This window comes from Notolepis coatsorum, assembly GCF_963971535.1.
Source record: "Notolepis coatsorum genome assembly, chromosome: 17".
In the NCBI taxonomy this organism is placed as follows: Eukaryota; Metazoa; Chordata; class Actinopteri; order Aulopiformes; family Paralepididae; genus Notolepis; species Notolepis coatsorum.
Window position 1 is genome coordinate 77,976,048 of NC_140181.1, and position 18,691 is coordinate 77,994,738.

General features: G+C 41.5%; 1 protein-coding gene across 1 annotated transcript in view; it reads left to right on the forward strand.

Moving 5' to 3' along the window:
• The window catches only part of LOC311243765 (uncharacterized protein), a 51,835-nt gene extending 38,403 nt beyond the window's left edge, over nt 1-13,432 (forward strand). The window contains exons 7-8 of the mRNA XM_084333107.1: nt 841-901; nt 11,596-13,432. Of these exons, the coding sequence (XP_084189233.1) occupies nt 841-901; nt 11,596-12,989 (1,455 nt within the window). The 3' untranslated portion in view covers nt 12,990-13,432. The remainder of the gene's footprint in view (nt 1-840; nt 902-11,595) is intronic.
• Nucleotides 13,433-18,691: the final 5,259 nt, after the last annotated feature.

An 18,691-nucleotide genomic window follows, 5' to 3' on the forward strand; every position in this document is an offset into this window, starting at 1 on the left:
GTACCACCAGGCGCCCAGTAAAGGGCAGCAAAGACCATGAATGAAATCTATTGTAAGTACAGTTACTTTTGTATAATGTCCATAGCTCCGCCATTCTTTACCGGATTGAGACGCAGTTTCTTCCTAGACGTTCACAGAAAGGTAAAGAAACAATATACGTTGTATTTTATGGCAATAATGTTTAGGCCTGTTAAATCCGTGAGATATAAACACGATATTTCAGTCAATACTTGTAAGAAAATGTTAGGTCGTCAGCTGGTGTGAGCTGGGTTGTGTAGTAGTGCCCTGGGTCTCATCTTTCTCTGGACTACAACGATTTCATGAGTGCTTCCTGTTCTACCGTCTAAATAGTTTCCTGTGCAATGCTCATATTTAGCTAATAACACTTAAAATCATTGCTAAACAAACATAGTGCTGAAAATATACACTTTGACTGCTGTTTTGATATGGTTAGCGTCTTTACTCTTGGCTATATTTTTAAATGAAACACAGCATCACTTAATACGGACTGTATTGATCTATTTGAGCACATTTGAAAAACTAAAACCAGAGGTAGCAATTTAGAAACAACTACATTGGTCATCAAGGTTCGAAAGTGACCCATAGACACTAGAATGCCTGCTTTCAAAGTTTCCTGCAGGGTATTCCATGAGGTAGGGGGAGAGAAGCCAACTTCAGTACAAACTCTATTGCTATATCAACCCCCCCCCCCCCCCCCCCATTATTGGTACACAGCTGTACAGAGACATGGGGGAATACAATCAAAAAGTATTTTTTAACTGAATGTGTTTATTTAGATGTCTGTGGAGAAGACAACATTTTCTTGTATCTCCTTCACAGGAAACGGTAAAGATCAGTGAGGGGAGGCTCCTGGCTGAAGCCCAGACAAACAGAGGAACAGGTGAGGTCACATGATCAGAGTACCTTGGTCAGACAGCATGGTATTCAATGAACCAACTAGTGCTGGGCCATAATTTAGTATTATTATTCATCATATCAGGATGAAATTATGATATGGTGATATTGTTGAGCACAATTCTGATCTAAGTCGATGATAACAACCACTATTAACTCAAATATTTTCTAAATGCAATATTTGAGTAGCCTTGCAAGCCAGAAGAAGTATGGTGCCACCATATCTATCTATCTGGCCAAATGGCACCAAAGGAAGAAGCAAGATGCTTATCAGGTCCTACCCCTTATTACAATAAACCCTTAACAATGTTTTTCCCCCCCAGTCTTTCATCTTTCGATATATCAACTTCATCATTAGTCCTACATAATCAAGTGCACCTTCAAACACAGTGTTCAATTGTCTTCCAACTAAATCATCTGCAAACCTGCTAAATCACTACATCAAAAAACAATCAGTCAACTGATCAAGTTAATATACATTCATTACTGTTAATGAATAATAAGTTATTTTACAATCAATAGGCTACTGCCCATTCAGTATCCTTAGAAAGCAAAGGGTATATGACTAGATCAGAACAAAAACTAAAAAACGAAAACAAGGCGAGTCAATAACTTCAATATCTCCATTAATGAGAGTTACAACCTCCCTCTTCTTTACTGTACCTTTCAAGAATCGCTCGTTTGTATTACATTTTTACTCAATTTAATTTGAATCAGCATCCAAAGTTAATTGGACCTGCACAATTCTGGCCATACAAAGCCAATGAATAGGGATAAAGGCCAGATGAATCTTCAGTTGTGAAATTTCCCTGACTCGTCTCAGTCAGACACAGTGGTCTCTCTCTTACAATCCTTTGACCTGACTCCCACTGTCATGCCTCTCACTCACAAAGCAGGCAGCTCCCTGGATCTCATATTCTCCAGTAACTCCAGCATCATTAACACCACTGTAATTCCCCTCCATCTGTCTGACCATCATTTCATATCCTTCTCTCTAACTCAGGGGTCTCAAACTCAATTTACCTGGGGGCCGCTGGAGGTAGAGTCTGGGTGAGGCTGGGCCGCATCAAATATTCCACAAAAAAAGGGTTTCAAGCATTCAAAAAAAAAGTACAACTGATCCAATCTTCTCAATCCTTAGCAATAACATTTCAGAACATGAACAGTTCTTCAGAACATGAACAGTTCTTCAGAACATGAATGGTTCTTCAGAACATAGGCTTCTCACAGTGGTGTCAGTGGACTCATCCACAGCTATGGAAATGCACTGTGCATTTTTTTTTATTCTAATACAAAGCTGTTTAATCAAATCACCAGCCAGTATTTCAGTTGTTCTGGTTGCTGTGCGATCTGAGGGGGCTTTGCTTTTGTTTGCCTTCAAACATGGTCTCCATCACTCAGTCATACATTCTTTTCAAATTGCCACCCTTCACAAGAGCTACCGTTTCTTGGCATATAGTCACATTGGTTTGGTGCTGGGACTCAGGATGAATGCATATTTTTCAGTCCATTCACCTTTGAATTGCAGTCGACTTTTCTTTTACTGACCATCTTTGAAAATGGCTAGAAACTAGGCTAGTAACTACATTTATCTCACGGAGATAAAACTGGGAGTGAGTTTACTGTAGATGCGCTGCCAACTGACTCGGACTGAAAGAGAGAGACTACTTGCATTCTGTGAAGACCCGCCCTACTCCCCTACTCTGCATCTGATTCGCAGACTGTGGGTGAGGGGGGGAACGCTGACGGGATGCTGAATGTGATTGGACTAGACCCGTACACAGACACAGACAGTGTGGCAGTGCAGCCAGCCGCTTATGCAGAGCACTGCTCGCAGTCAGAGGAGATAGCGAGGATGCATTTGTCTTCCACTTTACTTGATATCACTCCGGAATCACGTTTCAACCAAGTCACTAACATACCGTTGCTGTCATGAGCCTGCGCTATGGTAGCCTACAAGTGATAAAATAAGTGAGAGAAGAAAGACAGGTCCTGCGTGTGGCAGAGAGGAAGTATAGGAAGTCACGCCTCATAGGTGACATCACCACCTATCACAACCTCTTGTCAGCTTTCTCCAAAACCATTACTACCGGTACTCCCAAAGTGTCTTTCTTTCACCATAAGATCGAGGCATTGGCTAAGAACCTTCGCAAACTGCACGCCACCATGTCCTCCCTCCTCACTCCCCCTCCACCCCTCCCCCTCCTCTCTCTCTGCCGAAGACTTTGTGATTTTTTTTGAGGAAAAAGTGGAGAGCATCTGCAGCTGCTTCTCCCAACCCCCGCCTGTTCCAAATACTGAATCGAGAACCTCATACTTTACCTCCCATTACAGACGCCGAGGCCTTGACACGGATAACGTCGAACTGTCCCACTACATGCCAGCTGGACCCGATACCCTCCCCCACTCCTCCAGACCATAGCACCAGACATCCTCCCATTCCTAACAGCAACCATCAACTCATCCCTCAACTCTGGGGTGATTCCCACCTCCCTGGAACAAGTCACAGTCACATCGCAAAAAAAAACAAAAGAAAGACATGCATGAACCGTACCGTCATAAACAACTATCGTCCAGTCTCTCTTCTCTCCTTCCTTTCTAAATCACTTGAACGTGCTGTATCCAACCAACTTTCTGATTATCTCTTACAGAATGACCTCCTGGACCCTAATCAGTCAGGCTTCAGGACTGGTCACTCTACAGAGACGGCCCTCATAGCGGTCACATAGGCTCTTCACTTCACACAAAAGCAAAGGGCCTCTCCTCTGTCCTGATTCTTTAGGACCTGTCGGCAGCCTTTGACACGGTCAACCATCAGATCCTCCTTGCATCCCTCGCAGGAATGGGAGTGACTGGCTCTGCGCTGGCATGGCTGACATCCTACCTCGACGACCGCTCCTACCAAGTATCATGGAGAGGAACCCTGTTGGCCCCCCGCCCCCTTCGGACGGGTGTCCCCCAGGGGTCGGTCCTTGGACCCCTCCTCTTCTCCCTCTACAACAAATCTCTGGGTAATATTATCATTTCTCACGCCTTCTCGTTTTATTGCTATGCCGATGATACCCAACTCTCCTTTCCTCCCTCAGATATCCATGTCTCTGAGCGGATCTCGGCCTGTCTGTCCAAGATCTCCGCCTGGATGATGACCAACCACCTCAAACTGAACCTAAGCAAAACAGAATTGCTTCACCTGCCGGCCAAATCCTCCCCGCTGACCGACCTTTCCATCACAGTGGAAGATGTAGCCGTGGCCTCGTCCCCGACCGCCAATAACCTTGGTTTCCCCATCGCCGTACGAATCCGCTTCAAGGTCCTCAACCTGGTATATCGCGTGGCGAAGGAAGCACCCCCCCCCCGCCTACCTCTGGTCAATGGTCTCTAACTACACACCCTCAAGACCCCTCCACTCTACATCCTCTGGCCGCCTCAGACCCACTCCTATCCGAGCTCCGGGAGGTCATCTATTCTCGGTCCTCGCTCCACTATGGTGGAATGAACTTCCCACCACAGTTAGGACAGCCGAATCCCGATCAATCTTTCGCTGTCAAACTAAAAACACACTTCTTCAATCAATATCTGAAATGACGAAAAATAAAATAAAAGCATGCCATGCACTACCATGCACTCCTCCTACTATACTAATATGTATTTATGTCTATGCACTCAATACTGCAGCACCCAAGTTTCAGCACTGTTATCATTGTTACTCAGATGAAAGAGTTGTACTCTTCCTGCTGACTTGTTGTACAGAACTTGTAAGTCGCTTTGGATAAAAGCGTCATCTAAATGACAAAATGTAAATGTAAATCATGTAAGCTTTTTGGCTTGCAAGGCTAATATTTGAGAGGATCTCATTTTAAAATAACAGGTTTGGTTTTGGTTTGGATGTCACATTTGCATCAATGCTGCATCATACAGTTCATTGTGATGAACAGCAGTTGGATTATCTATGCTGTTATCGTGATCAGACATCGATATCCTCTTCCATTGTGTGTTAAGTGTTTTTAAAAAAAACACAGCGCCTTCCTGAAGGTCATCCTGCCCCAAGAAATGCAAATGCAGTTCTGTTTTCTGCCACCAGGAGATGCAAGGACATTACATTACACATGCAGTTACACATTACAGTTACACATTAAAGAGTACACAATATACATAATTATACATTATACATTATTCATACAGTTACACAATTGTACATTATACATAATTATACAGTTACATATTAAACATAATATCTTTGTACAGAGTGATGCACAAAATAACTTAAAGGGAACATGCATTATAAATGATTTTTTTCTGTGTTTAGCATGTTTTTATAGTAATAGGAGTTAGTATCAATGGGTCTGTGTCTCTAATTATCATATTGACTCATCAGTCTAGTCTCGAGTTTACGAGATCCTCCCTCACTCAACTAAGCTGTTCTGATTTGACCCGCTCCCTGACATGAATAGGGTACTGATCTGCATAACTAACGCCCCCTATAGCGCACAGTGAAACCTGACACTTCCTCAAACGGGAGGCAGAGGGAGAGAGAGAGAGAGAGATAGAGAGGGAGGGAGAGAGAGAGAGAGGGAGACACAGAGAGATAGAGAGGAGAGATCGCTCCGAGAGCGTGCGTGTGCGCGCTTCGAGTCGCGATGCAGGGGGACTCGGGAGAGACAGAGGAGAGATCGCTCCATATGAGTCTCTCTCTCTCCCTCTCTCTCTCTCCCTCTCCCTTTCTCTTTCCCTCGAGTCGGGAGCACTATATATCACTGTAATATCTTTGCGCATGCTCCCACGCGCATGCCCGTATTCAGATCTGTACAATAATAATCACAGAGGTATATATTGTCATTTGAAACAAGTTACCAATGCATGGGCTTATGCCCCCCGCGGCTAAATTAATTAGTATCCCCCTCAGTCTCTCTCTATCTCTCTGTCTGCCAGTCGCAGACTGTGGATGACTGTCACTCATTATGGGCGGAGCCAGGCCAACACAGCCTGAAATCCAAAGTGAGAAAAATTTACTTGAGTACTTGATTAGAAATATAAAACAAGGATTTTTTTTGAATAAAACCTTACAGAGGTGTTCCATAGACTCACAGGAATTGTGTAAAGTTGCCCACATAGTGCTAGGAATAGCAATGCATGTCCCCTTTAAAAGAAAATAATTATTTAAAACGATGAATAAAGTGTGCATGAAATAATAGGGGAAAGAAAACGTTAGGAACTTGTTACATTCACCCACACAAGGGCTGAGGACTCGCACCCCCGCCCCCCCCTCTCTCTCTCTCTCTCACACACACTCTCCCAGCTCTCTTGCCCCTTCCTCATCTCTCACCCCCCCTCTCTCTCTCTCTCTATCTCTCACACACAGTGGTGCAGTCGTAATATGGGCCAAGGCCAAACGCCACGTGCACGCACACGCGCATACATGTTCCCTCGGTTGCGCACAGAACAGATGATTATTATGCATAACAATGTTTTAAATGTAATTGTAGTTACAATTTCTTTAATTGAATTAACTTAAACTAGAAAAGTAAATAACTAAATTAACAATGTAACTTAGAGTTAGTTTACTGAAGGACAGTTTCCTTCAGACTGAAGCACAACTTGTCTCATCTTTCCAGTCGGGAGATCAAGCAACCCCCCACCTACAGGGCTTGTATTTTGGTTGTCGGTATCCTATTATTATGCAAAGTCTAGGTGATAAGTGCTGGCCGGGGTATACGGCGCGACGAGTCATTTTTGTGTGCGCGCATGCACATCATTGCGCACACTTCTGCCTCAGTGACGTAGCCTAAACGCCGTTTGACCGCATTTGACCGCATTTGACCACCACTGCATACCTGCTCACACACACACACACACACACACACACACACACACACACACACGCACACACTTTGAGTCAGAAACAAACATAGTATCAATGAGAGTATCAATAATACACCTGAGTGAAGTCTAGTTAAATTTTTTTTTAAAGTTTGTTAAATGTACTGTCAGGCTTTAATACTGTGTAGGACCCAGGCCTAGAACTGCACCCTGAGAGAGGGAACTGCGCCCTGAGAGGGAGGTTTGCCCTGAGTGGGAGATTCAAAGGGTCAAAATGGGTATCAAACAGGAGGGAAGACTGTCAGGTTTTAAACTGTGGATACCAAACAGAGAAGGTAAAGACGACGTTGAACTATTGGAACAGTAATCCAGAACTATTTTATTGCACTGTAAAAAAAGAAAAAAAAGAAGAAAAAAATATTTGATCTATTTTATTCTACTATTTTAGTGCACTGCACTATTGCACTATTTTACTCTCTATTTTATCTTACTCTTTTTATTGTCTATTTAAAACTGAATCAAACCATAAACAAGGTGGCCTGTTGGGATGTTAGATGTTTTTATTGCAAGGGATAGACCAGGGCCCTCATGCATCAACGTGTTCTACGCACAGATCTGTGCTTACCCTGTGCGTACGATCATTTCTAAGCAAAGAGTGGGATTCATCAATTTCAACTTGAACTTGACTTCATGCGTACATCTACGATCTACGCACAGTTCAGACCTGGCGTACCTAGCGCCCAGTGGTAGAATATATTATTACAACAAGGAAATGAGCTTCTGTGCATAATAACACTGGCACGTTCTGTACGAACCGTAGTTCATTATAGTTCATTGTAAAATAGCAACAGTAGTGTAATTATGGTCAAAACCCTATAAATAGCATTTGGAATAATAGATCTTTCTCTCAGAATGAATGCAGCATGGTTTATATAGCGTTATCGGAATATACGGGGTGTAGGCTACTGACTGACTGCGCTCCGCGTAGCTTGATTGATTGATTGATTGAAACGTTTATTAACAGATTGCAGAATGGGTACAGTACAGTACAGCTCAGTACATACAATTGTTAATTGGGGATGCAGACCAACTTTCGTCTTGTTTACATCAGGGTCCCCCATTTTCAATTCATCATAAATCATAAAGCTCAACTCGTTATTATTCTGCGCAGACCGCAGAAACACGGGAACGTTTTGATTATATTTAAAAGGCTTTACGTTAAACGAAACAAGTGGAACTTCGAAGCTGTAAGCAGAATACAAGTCATATGAATATAGTGTTCTTCCCCCTTTTTACTGTATAAGAAAGAATAGAAAACGCATTGCAATGACACTATAGTGGACAGACTATGTATATGATGGGATTCAAGTTCATGTATTGAAAGGCAGGCTATCTATCATACATGCAGTGAGATTCATTGTTCTTGTATATGCTCTTGTATTATATTGTTTATATAGGCTACCCAATACTGACATCAAAATAGATTGTAGTATGCCTCTAGAAATCATATGCAGCAGGTAGAAAATTGACGGGAGATCCATCGCGATTTGGAATAAAATTGAGGAGAACTTTAATCCCTGGGGTATTAATCAAACAACACGGGAAAAGGCAGTCATATTCCAGCACAAAATAGATGCATCTAAAAATCATATAGCCAATCGAACACAACTAATAAAGGCATTCATATTACAGCACGGTTATAATGACACACAACCAACGCCAAACAGTGGTCAACGAACGGTCTTTATTAGTATTTTGAGCTGTCCAGGCAGAATTGCAGCAATGGTCTTAGGGAGCCGTTGATATCTGACATCACCGTTTACGAGTCCGCCTTTTATTTATCCCACAATACGCGATAGTGTCTTCTTGGTTCGACAGCAGTGAATTCTCCGTGGAGTTTCTCAGGGTTCCGCTCGGGTCCGTCCATTATTTCACATCCCATGGGGGGTGTTTCCTCATTTTCATGACCATATATGGATAATCATGCGCGAGCATTGACGGTAGAACAAAGTGGTATTCATCAACACGGAGGACCATAGAGCCTGCGTACGCACGTGTGATGAATGCCGACTTCCCTGTGCGTACGCTAGTTCTACATTCCGTGCTTACGTGTGGAAGTAGGTCAAGTTCTACGTCCACGTTGATGAATGAGGGCCCAGGGGTCTCAAACTCAATCCATTGTGGGCCAAGTTTTAATTTCAAGTTTCAAGTTTGTTTTTTATTTGTCACATATAGCGTACATGTACTTCACAGTGAAATGCTTGGTTCTGTATGAGCCGCTGAGAATGTGCTTCATACAGTAAAAAAAAAGTAAAGGAGGAATAACACTATACAATACAATATACAAACTAAAGTACAACCTAAGTACAGTGAAAGACAATGAGGTACAAATGCAGACTTCATCATCATCATCATCATCATCATCATCATCATCATGACACTTTTTGCATTCAAATGATTTAATGCACTTCTCCATCGAATTTGAAAAAACATGTCAAGGTAAACTAACATGGACGGAATTCACGTCACAGCATCCAGTTGTAAAGTTGGCCAAACTACAGCCTTGGAAAAAATTAAGGGTTTAGTTCTTTTTTACATTTTTATACGTGGCTTCGACATTGCACATCCTAAGTTTCTTGTCAAATAGTTGAAAATATTTTTTACATCGCCACTGGTTAGTGGTTAATGAAAATATCCACTGAAAGCTTGTTAGCATTTTGTAGCAATGCTAATGGTAACAAATGGCCTCAGCTTGCCAGTTGACCAAACCAGATACTGGCTAGCTGACCCCATTCACATGTGGCCATCTTCTGTAGATTGTCACTCTGACTGTCCATTCTTCTGATAGCAGGTGTTTAATCAAATATCCCCGCTTTCTAGTCTTGCACAAGGACCAATCAGCATGGGTATGGGTGGGTTAATTTTCCTTTGATGGGGATTTGATTGGCTGTTTTTAAATAAAGTGTGCCCGCAGGATTAATAACGTTAGCATTAGTTCGGCCAGAGAAACGCATATAATAATTACAATTGTTGGACCTGCGAGATGTATACTTTGTAGGTCTGCATTTTAAATGTAAGGAGTAAAAAGTGTGTTTTTTTTCTCTGAAAATGTAATTGAGTAAAAGTACAAGTATACAAACCTAATAATACTCAAGTAAAGTACAAACCCCCCAAAACAGTACTTAAGTATTGTAACGAAGTACAATTACTCAAGTACTTTACACCCCTGCATACAGTTGCACATTACACATTATACAGTTCCACATTATGCATTACACATTATACAGTTCCACATTATGCATTACACATTATACAGTTCCACATTATGCATTACACATTATACAAATAGTTACACATTACACAGTTACACATTACACAATAAACATTACACAGTTACACATTACACAGTATACCTTATTCAGTTACACATACAGTTACACAGTTACACAATAAACATTACATATTATACAGTTACATATTACACAGTTACACATTACACAGTATACCTTATTCAGTTACACATACAGTTACACAGTTACACAATAAACATTACATATTATACAGTTACATATTATACAGTTACACATTACACAAAAAACATACATTATACAGTTACACAGTATACATTACACAATACATATTACAAATTATACAGTTACACATACATAGTTACACAATACATATTACACATTATACAGTTACACATTGCACAATAAACATTACACATACAGTTACACATTACACATTGTTGTCTTCTCTCTGTTTATCTGTTGGTGATGTTGTCTTCTCTCTGTTTATCTGTTGGTGCTGTTGTTGTCTTCTCTCTGTTTATCTGTTGGTGATGTTGTTGTCTTCGCTCTGTTTATCTGTTGGTGTTGTTGTCTTCTCTGTTTATCTGTTGGTGATGTTGTCTTCTCTCTGTTTATCTGTTGGTGCTGTTGTTGTCTTCTCTCTGTTTATCTGTTGGTGATGTTGTTGTCTTCGCTCTGTTTATCTGTTGGTGTTGTTGTCTTCTCTGTTTATCTGGTGGTGATGTTGTCTTCTCTGTTTATCTGTTGGTGATGTTGTTGTCTTCTCTCTGTTTATCTGTTGGTGATGTTGTCTTCTCTCTGTTTATCTGTTGGTGTTGTTGTTGTCTTCTCTCTGTTTATCTGTTGGTGATGTTGTTGTCTTCGCTCTGTTTATCTGTTGGTGTTGTTGTCTTCTCTGTTTATCTGTTGGTGATGTTGTCTTCTCTCTGTTTATCTGTTGGTGATGTTGTTGTCTTCTCTCTGTTTATCTGTTGGTGTTGTTGTCTTCTCTGTTTATCTGGTGGTGATGTTGTCTTCTCTGTTTATCTGTTGGTGATGTTGTTGTCTTCTCTGTTTATCTGTTGGTGATGTTGTCGTCTCTGTTTATCTGTTGGTGATGTTGTTGTCTTCTCTGTTTATCTGTTGGTGATGTTGTCTTCTCTGTTTATCTGTTGGTGATGTTGTTGTCTTCTCTGTTTATCTGTTGGTGATGTTGTTGTCTTCTCTCTGTTTATCTGTTGGTGATGTTGTTGTCTTCTCTCTGTTTATCTGTTGGTGATGTTGTTGTCTTTTCTATGTTTATCTGTTGGTGATGTTGTTGTCTTCTAAGATATTCCTTTATTGATCCCCTTGGGGAAATTCCAGTGACACACACATACAACATCATATCACAATCATTCAATTTTTACAGTAACAACGGCACAACATAAATTCAAACAGACATGTACATTTGTTGACACATGTCGACTACAGAATGCCTGAGACACCATATGCGATAGTCGGCTGCAACAACACCGGGGTTGTCTCTGTTTATCTGTTGGTGATGTTGTTGTCTTCTCTTCCTTCCTCCCAGGCCTGACGGAGGACCAAGAAGAGAGGAACAGGAGGAGGAGAGAGAAGTATAACCAGAAACTTGTCTTCTGCGACGTCTGCAAGAAGGGCTTCCATTATGCACATAACCTCAACGCACACATGAAGCTTCACAACAAGCCTTTCTCCTGCAACCGCTGTGAGAAGAAATTCCACCAAGAGGCGGCTCTTGAAAAACACTTCTTGGCTCACGAAGCCAAAGAGAACAGAGCTCAGATGAGAGCTCTGAGAAGTCACGAGCTGCTGCACGCCGATGTCAAGCCGTTCACCTGCGAGACGTGTGGGAGGGGCTTCACCATGAAAACCAGTCTGAAGTTACACATGTCCATTCACACGGGCGAGAAGAACTTCAAATGCACCACGTGCGGAAAGACTTTCCGAACGCATGTCAACCTACGTTGCCACAAGCGGGTGCATTCGGACCGGCGGCCTTTCAAGTGCGCCGAATGTCCCAAGGCCTTCAAGTCTAAGGTGGCGCTGGGGAAACACACGGTCGTTCACACGCAAGAAAAGGCTTTCGTCTGTCAGCTTTGTGGATCTCGGTTCGGCCTGCAGGGAAACCTCCAGAGACACGTCCGGAACTCCCATGCGGAGAAGAAGCCGCCGAGCTGCATGGTGTGTGGGGAGAGATTCACAGGTGGCCGGGCGCTGAAGTCGCACATGCTCACTCATGGAGCCACAAAGCCGTTCAAGTGCGACCTGTGCGGTAAGACCTTTTTCTACAGCAACATGTTGCTGAAGCATCAGAAACTGGTACACGGTGACATCAAGGAACAGGAACCAGGAGCTCAAGGCGGAGGAAAGCCAGCCAAACCATTCAACTGTAAGGTCTGCATGAAAGGCTTCTGCACACCCACCTACCTGAAGATACACGAGAAAAGTCACCAGGAACACAAGGAGTTCAACTGCAACCTGTGTGGGAAGTCTTTCCACCTCAAGAATACGTTCGACTACCATATGAAAAACCACACAGGGGAGAAACCCTACGGCTGCGGTGTCTGTGGCAAGAAGTTCATCCTCTGGCCGCATCTGAAGAACCACGAGATGATTCACACGGGAGAGAAACCATATAAGTGCGAGGAGTGCGGAAAGGCCTTCAGGACCTCGTGCAACTTCTACAGACACGTGCGGGTCCACACGGGAGTTAAACCATACGGATGTAAAGTCTGTGGCAGGTGGTTCAGCCAGTCCAACACACTGAAGTCTCACATGCAGATCCATACTGGAGTCAAACTCTACTCCTGTGACCACTGTCGGACGGGCTTCTCCGAGTCCAGGCAACTCAAGAAACATGGCTGCTCCAAGAGTTATCAGAACTCGTTTGGTGCTACCACCACCACCACCAAAACGGAGGAGGCAGAAAGTGTAGTTTTTTAACGAGTGATCAGCGAACCGAATGCTATTTGAATATTCTATTTTTGTATCTAGGAGTTTTTCTTGTACTTTGCTTGTAGCTAAAACAACAGCCAATACTAAGCTCGTAGACCAGTGATAACTGTTGCTGATATAGGCCTTACAGTAACACCGTTTGTGATTTAGTAGATGCTGACTGGCTTGAGACAAGAACAGTCCAAATGTTATTGAAATTACCCTTTTGTCACTATTTCCTCCACAGGCCCCAGTGTTCTGCTCTCTTAGAGAGGACCGATATTAAAGGTGCTATAGATAACATTCGGCCACTAGATGTCGCACTAGAGCACCATGTAATTTATCCAATCAGGTGCATTACTGTAGCATTTCCCCAAGCTGGACTTTTATTCAGACAAAATTAACTCCTTGAGACTGATGGCTATGGTGCGGTATGCCAACCATTTATTGACAGTTTCACCATTTGACACCGTAAGAGCTGAAAGTGGAAACAGACATACAGTCATTCGTTTGTTCAAACCACGTTTCCAGTGAAAAGTATAGCACGGGCTAGCATCTTAGCTAGTTTAGCTCAATACACAAATATGAAGATTGCCAAATATAAACAAATAACACAATCCATAAATAAACACGTACCTCTTCGCCTTCCAACTAGGTGCTAAACAAGGTAAGAAGGGGGTTTCCTTCACGAACTGTTATTATTAATGAGAGATATCCTTTATTTACATTTCCTCTCTCCCGTCATATATATCAAGCATTTTTCTGTGGAGTAGCGTTAACCGGAAGTCGTTGTTACGCAAGGTAGAAACAGCGCGAGCGGGACAACCAGAATCTTCAAAAATAAAAGACAGCATTTCAAAATAAAAGACAGCATAAAACAATTCCACGTAAAATCAAGTCTAACATTATAAACAGAGGAATTTGGTTCTTTACAATTACACACAGGGAAATGGGAAGTAGGGAGGGCATACATGCCTGCAAGATGTAAACAACTACATTAATTTTGGAACCGCAAATATTCTTTCAATGATACATTTATTAATCAAGTGTTTTGGAGGGGAAAGCAATACTTTTATTCTGCACCTTTCTAAAAGCTGGATGTATTATTTAAAAAAAAAATTACATAGAAATGTTACCTATGGCACCTTTTTAAGCTTACCCCAATATCACTTTTCATGATTCAAATGTGCATTAGTGTGAATGAGTATGTTCATTTTTAAATATCCCTTCCTCTTCACAACCAGATACGATGAGATATGCCTTTATTGATCCCCTTGGGGAAATGCGGGAAGATCAGAAGGTTAAAGAGATTATTAAAGACTCCCCCTGTTGGCATTACTATCCTACTCCCATTTGTTGTAGTTAAAACACCTCCATAGGGTTGATGACATCATTTTGATTTCTGAAATCCAGACTGAATAAAGTGGAAATATCTGAGCAGCATTGGGCTTTCCAATTGACCTCTCACGTGTGGTGTAATTTTTCTGCTCAAATAATAATATATTCAATCAGGTGTGGAAAGTGACATGTTATACTGGAAAGCCGTACTAGCCAGGTATGGAAAGTGACATGTTATACTGGGCAAATATGTTGACATGCTGTCACCCAGAAAACAATACAGTTACAGAGAGTGTATAAGAATGATTATACAACGGCATGCAAATTTCTCGATTCTGATTGGCTGAAACAGTCAATTTACACGTATTTTTTTTTCATAATCTCACGCTCTTGGTCCCAGGACCCGCCCACAACCGAATTACTATCACTCCGCCGTGCGACTTTGTAGGAAAAAACAAGATGGCGGACAATAATCTTTACAAATCGATATGTTGATAGCGTCATAACGACTAAATAAAAAACGATTCTGTCACGGCGAATGTCTTAGTTCTTTAAACAATGTTGGATGATGTAATTGATGGGTCATGAGTCATTGTGGAACAAAATAAAAATCGCGCGAATTGATTGATTAATTGCATTTTTTTCTTTTTTTACCTACTTTTCAATCTGCTTCTATAGAAAGTAGGTTTAAAAAAAAATAGCGAAAACTTTTTTTCCTATAGGGCAAAGAAAACTTTTTTTTTATTTGTTTTACCTACTTTCTATAGAAGCATCTAAGAATGAAGTTCTATAGAAAGTAGGTTAAAAACTAAAGAAAAGTTGGATGTGTTAGTTTGTTGGATGTCTAGGTGAAAGACAGTTGGATGTGTTAGTTTGTTCGATGTCTTAGTTGAAAGACAGTTGGATGTGTTAGTTTGTTGGATGTCTTAGTTGAAAGACAGTTGGATGTGTTAGTTTGTTGCATGTCTTAGTTGAAAGACAGTTGGATGTGTTAGTTTGTTGGATGTCTTAGTTGAGAGACAGTTGGATGTGTTAGTTTGTTGGATGTCCTACTGAGAACAGTTGGATGCACTTCCGAGCTGCTTCCACATGGAGGCAACTTCCCTTTTTTTCTTTTTTGGGAACAACTTTTTCTGGCGGATGGTTTTTTCAATAAATCTTTAATTAATGTGTGTTTATTGTATAGCAATAAGGTTGGATGAATGTGCCAGTTGTATAAAAGCATTACACCACTTGCACATTCATCCAACCTTATTGCTATACAATAAACACACATTAATCGAAGATTTATTGAAAAAACCATCCGCCAGAAAAAGTAGTTCCCACAACAACAAAAAAGAGAAGTTGCCTCCATGTGGAAGCAGCTCAGAAGTGCATCCAACAAACTAACACATCCAACTGTCTTTCAACTAAGACATCCAACCAACTAACACAGCGGTTCCCAAACTTTTTTGGCCGCGCACCCCGTCACCTGCCGACCTAGCTTGCGCACCCCCCAATGCAAACATAAAAAATAATAAATAAATAAGTCCAGAGACTCCGTGCTGCTGCTGAATTTAAATCAAATAGGTGTCTGTGGGCAGTCAGCCGACATTAATAAACAACAGTGTGTTATAATCAAATTTTTATGAGCTAACGAATTCCGTTATATTGGACATTTGTATTAATTATATCAAGCGAATAACTGAGAAATTTGGCAGAGAGACGGCAACATTATCGTGAAATATAAACGTTGCGTGATAACTATTATATCTCCGCCTCCCAAACGAAGCACATACCAATAGTATGCAACTGCAGAGCCGCAGAGCCAGCGGCGCTCTCATCCCGGTCTGGGGAAGCTCAGCAGAATTGCCAATGGCTGAATTGGAGTATTGCACTGTGCGTGCACAACTGTCTGCTCTGCGGCTGCATGCTTCTCGCAAATCTAGCTCTCGCTGCCAAACCAAATGAATCTCGACATCGCTTCACCAATAGTCGTTATCAGAACACTACACACATATCATAATTATAGAACACACATCGTTGTCATTATTACCCTGTTTTCTTGGTGGAGAGCCACCGGGCTGTTGTGTCTGTGCTCCAGCTGTCATCACCACTCTCTGTCTCCACTCTAAAACGCTGCTCTCCGCTTCTCTCCAATTCCTCCTGTCCTCTTTCATACTTTTATTGACTTTAGATTCACCTGACAGTTTCCCTGTTTTTAGCCAGCTCTGCATGTTGTAAGTGCCACAATCCCGCGCTGGTCCCGCGCTTTTGGCAGGAAGTTATTAATGCACTGGCTCGCGCACTGGCTTGCGCTCACTACTGTCATCGGCCCGCTGTTAATTAAGCATTACATCACACGCAGGAGTGGTTTGTGACCAATAAACCATGCCTAGGGGTGGTCACAAATCACGACTGCACGTGGTGTAAAGCTTTTATACAACTGCCAGATTCATCCAACCTTATTTCTATACAATAAACACACATTAATCGAAGATTTATTGAAAAAACCATCCGCCAGAAAAAGTAGTTCCCACAACTACAAAAAAGACAAGTTGCCTCCATGTGGAAGCAGCTTGAAGTGCATCCAACCAAACTAACACATCCAACTGTGTATTATTGGAATGATTGAGAGAAGTTGCCTCATGTGGAAGCAGCTTGAAGTGCATCCAACCAACTAACACATCCAACTGTGTATTATTGGAATGATTGATTGAAAATGTTATTACCAGATGCAGAATGGGTACAATACAGTACGGCTCAATACACACAATTGTTAAGGGAATGCAGACCTACTTTCCATAGAACTTCATTCTTAGATGCTTCTATATAAAGTAGGTAAAACAAATTAAAAAGTTTTCTTTGCCCTATAGGAAAAAAAACGTTTTCTTCGCCCTATTTTTTTATTTATTTCTTTTAGCCTAAACTTAACCAGTTGGAAACCAGGGGTACAGTAATAAAATTAGCAATCAACCAATCAATCAATTCAATAGACCATGCTCACTTAAAACAGCGCTGCTTCTCTCTCTGACTCCCCCGCTGTTGCAGACAGGAGTGTGTGTGTGTGTGTGCGTGTGTGTGTGTGTGTGTGTGTGCGTGTGTGTGTGTGTGTGTGTTTGTGGGTACGCCAGCGTCGGACAGTGTGAGAGTGAACGCTGCAGTCAGTGGGAAGGAAGTAGAAATTTAAATCAATCAATTAATCTATCAATCAATCCGCGATTTTTCTTTTGTTCTAGATTGACTCAAGACCCATCAATTACATCATCCAACATTGTTTAAAGGACTAACACATTCCCCTTGACAGAATCGCTTCATATTTAGTCGTTATGGGCTTATGGCGCTATCAACATTCTGGCGCTATCAACATTCTCCCGGAGTGAGCCGGCGGAGTGATTATGTGATTCGGTTGTGGGCGGGTCCTGAGCCCAGGACCGTGGATTGTTGCCAATAAAGACGTGTAAATGGCCAATCAGAATCGAGAAATTTGCATGCCGTTGTATAAGCCCGCATATAGGAGACCTGAGACAGACTCCAGGCAGAGCGGAGCGCATCAGCACAGACGAAGCGCACCTCGCCCGAGACATTGTTTATTATTATTATTATTAAAACGTACGTTTTTTATTAAAACGTTTCTTGAATTTCATGATTTACACAGTGAAAATCCCCATTTGAAATAAAGTATATTAGTTATATATTTATTAGTAAAATAACGCCATTAGCCTTTTCATGTCACGCACCACCTGCACCACAGTTTGGGAACCACTGAACTAACACATCCAACTGTCTTTCAACTAAGACATCCAACCAACTAACACATCCAACTGTCTTTCAACTAAGACATCCAACCAACTAACACATCCAACTGTCTTTCACCTAGACACAGGGGTGTCAATTTGGTATGGCAAGGTATGGCACTCGCCATACCTTGGCAAATAAAAATGTAAAAAAAAAAAAAAAAAACTATTTACATTTTCTTTTATATATATTTTTTTTTTATTATTTTTTAAACAAACACATAAACATAAACATGACAACATAAAATTAGATATACGAGCATTAATTAACAGTGCACATCCAATGAAATTACCATTTAAATAAATGTAATATACAAGGTATACACCTAATACTTGCTATCTAATACCCTATACATATATGCTCTCGCTCGCTCGCTCCCCCCCCCCCCCGGGCCCCCCCCTTGGATAATCCATCCAATTATTTACAATTTTTTATGTTGATTTAGAATTCGAATGTCAACATTATGAATGAAGCTTCGAACTATTCGGTACAGCCCTAGCATGTTTTTATATTGTCAATTATCTCACTTTTACTAGGTGACTTTTACTGTGACTAACTGAAATATGCCCAAAAAAAAGGAAAATGGACATAGGGAA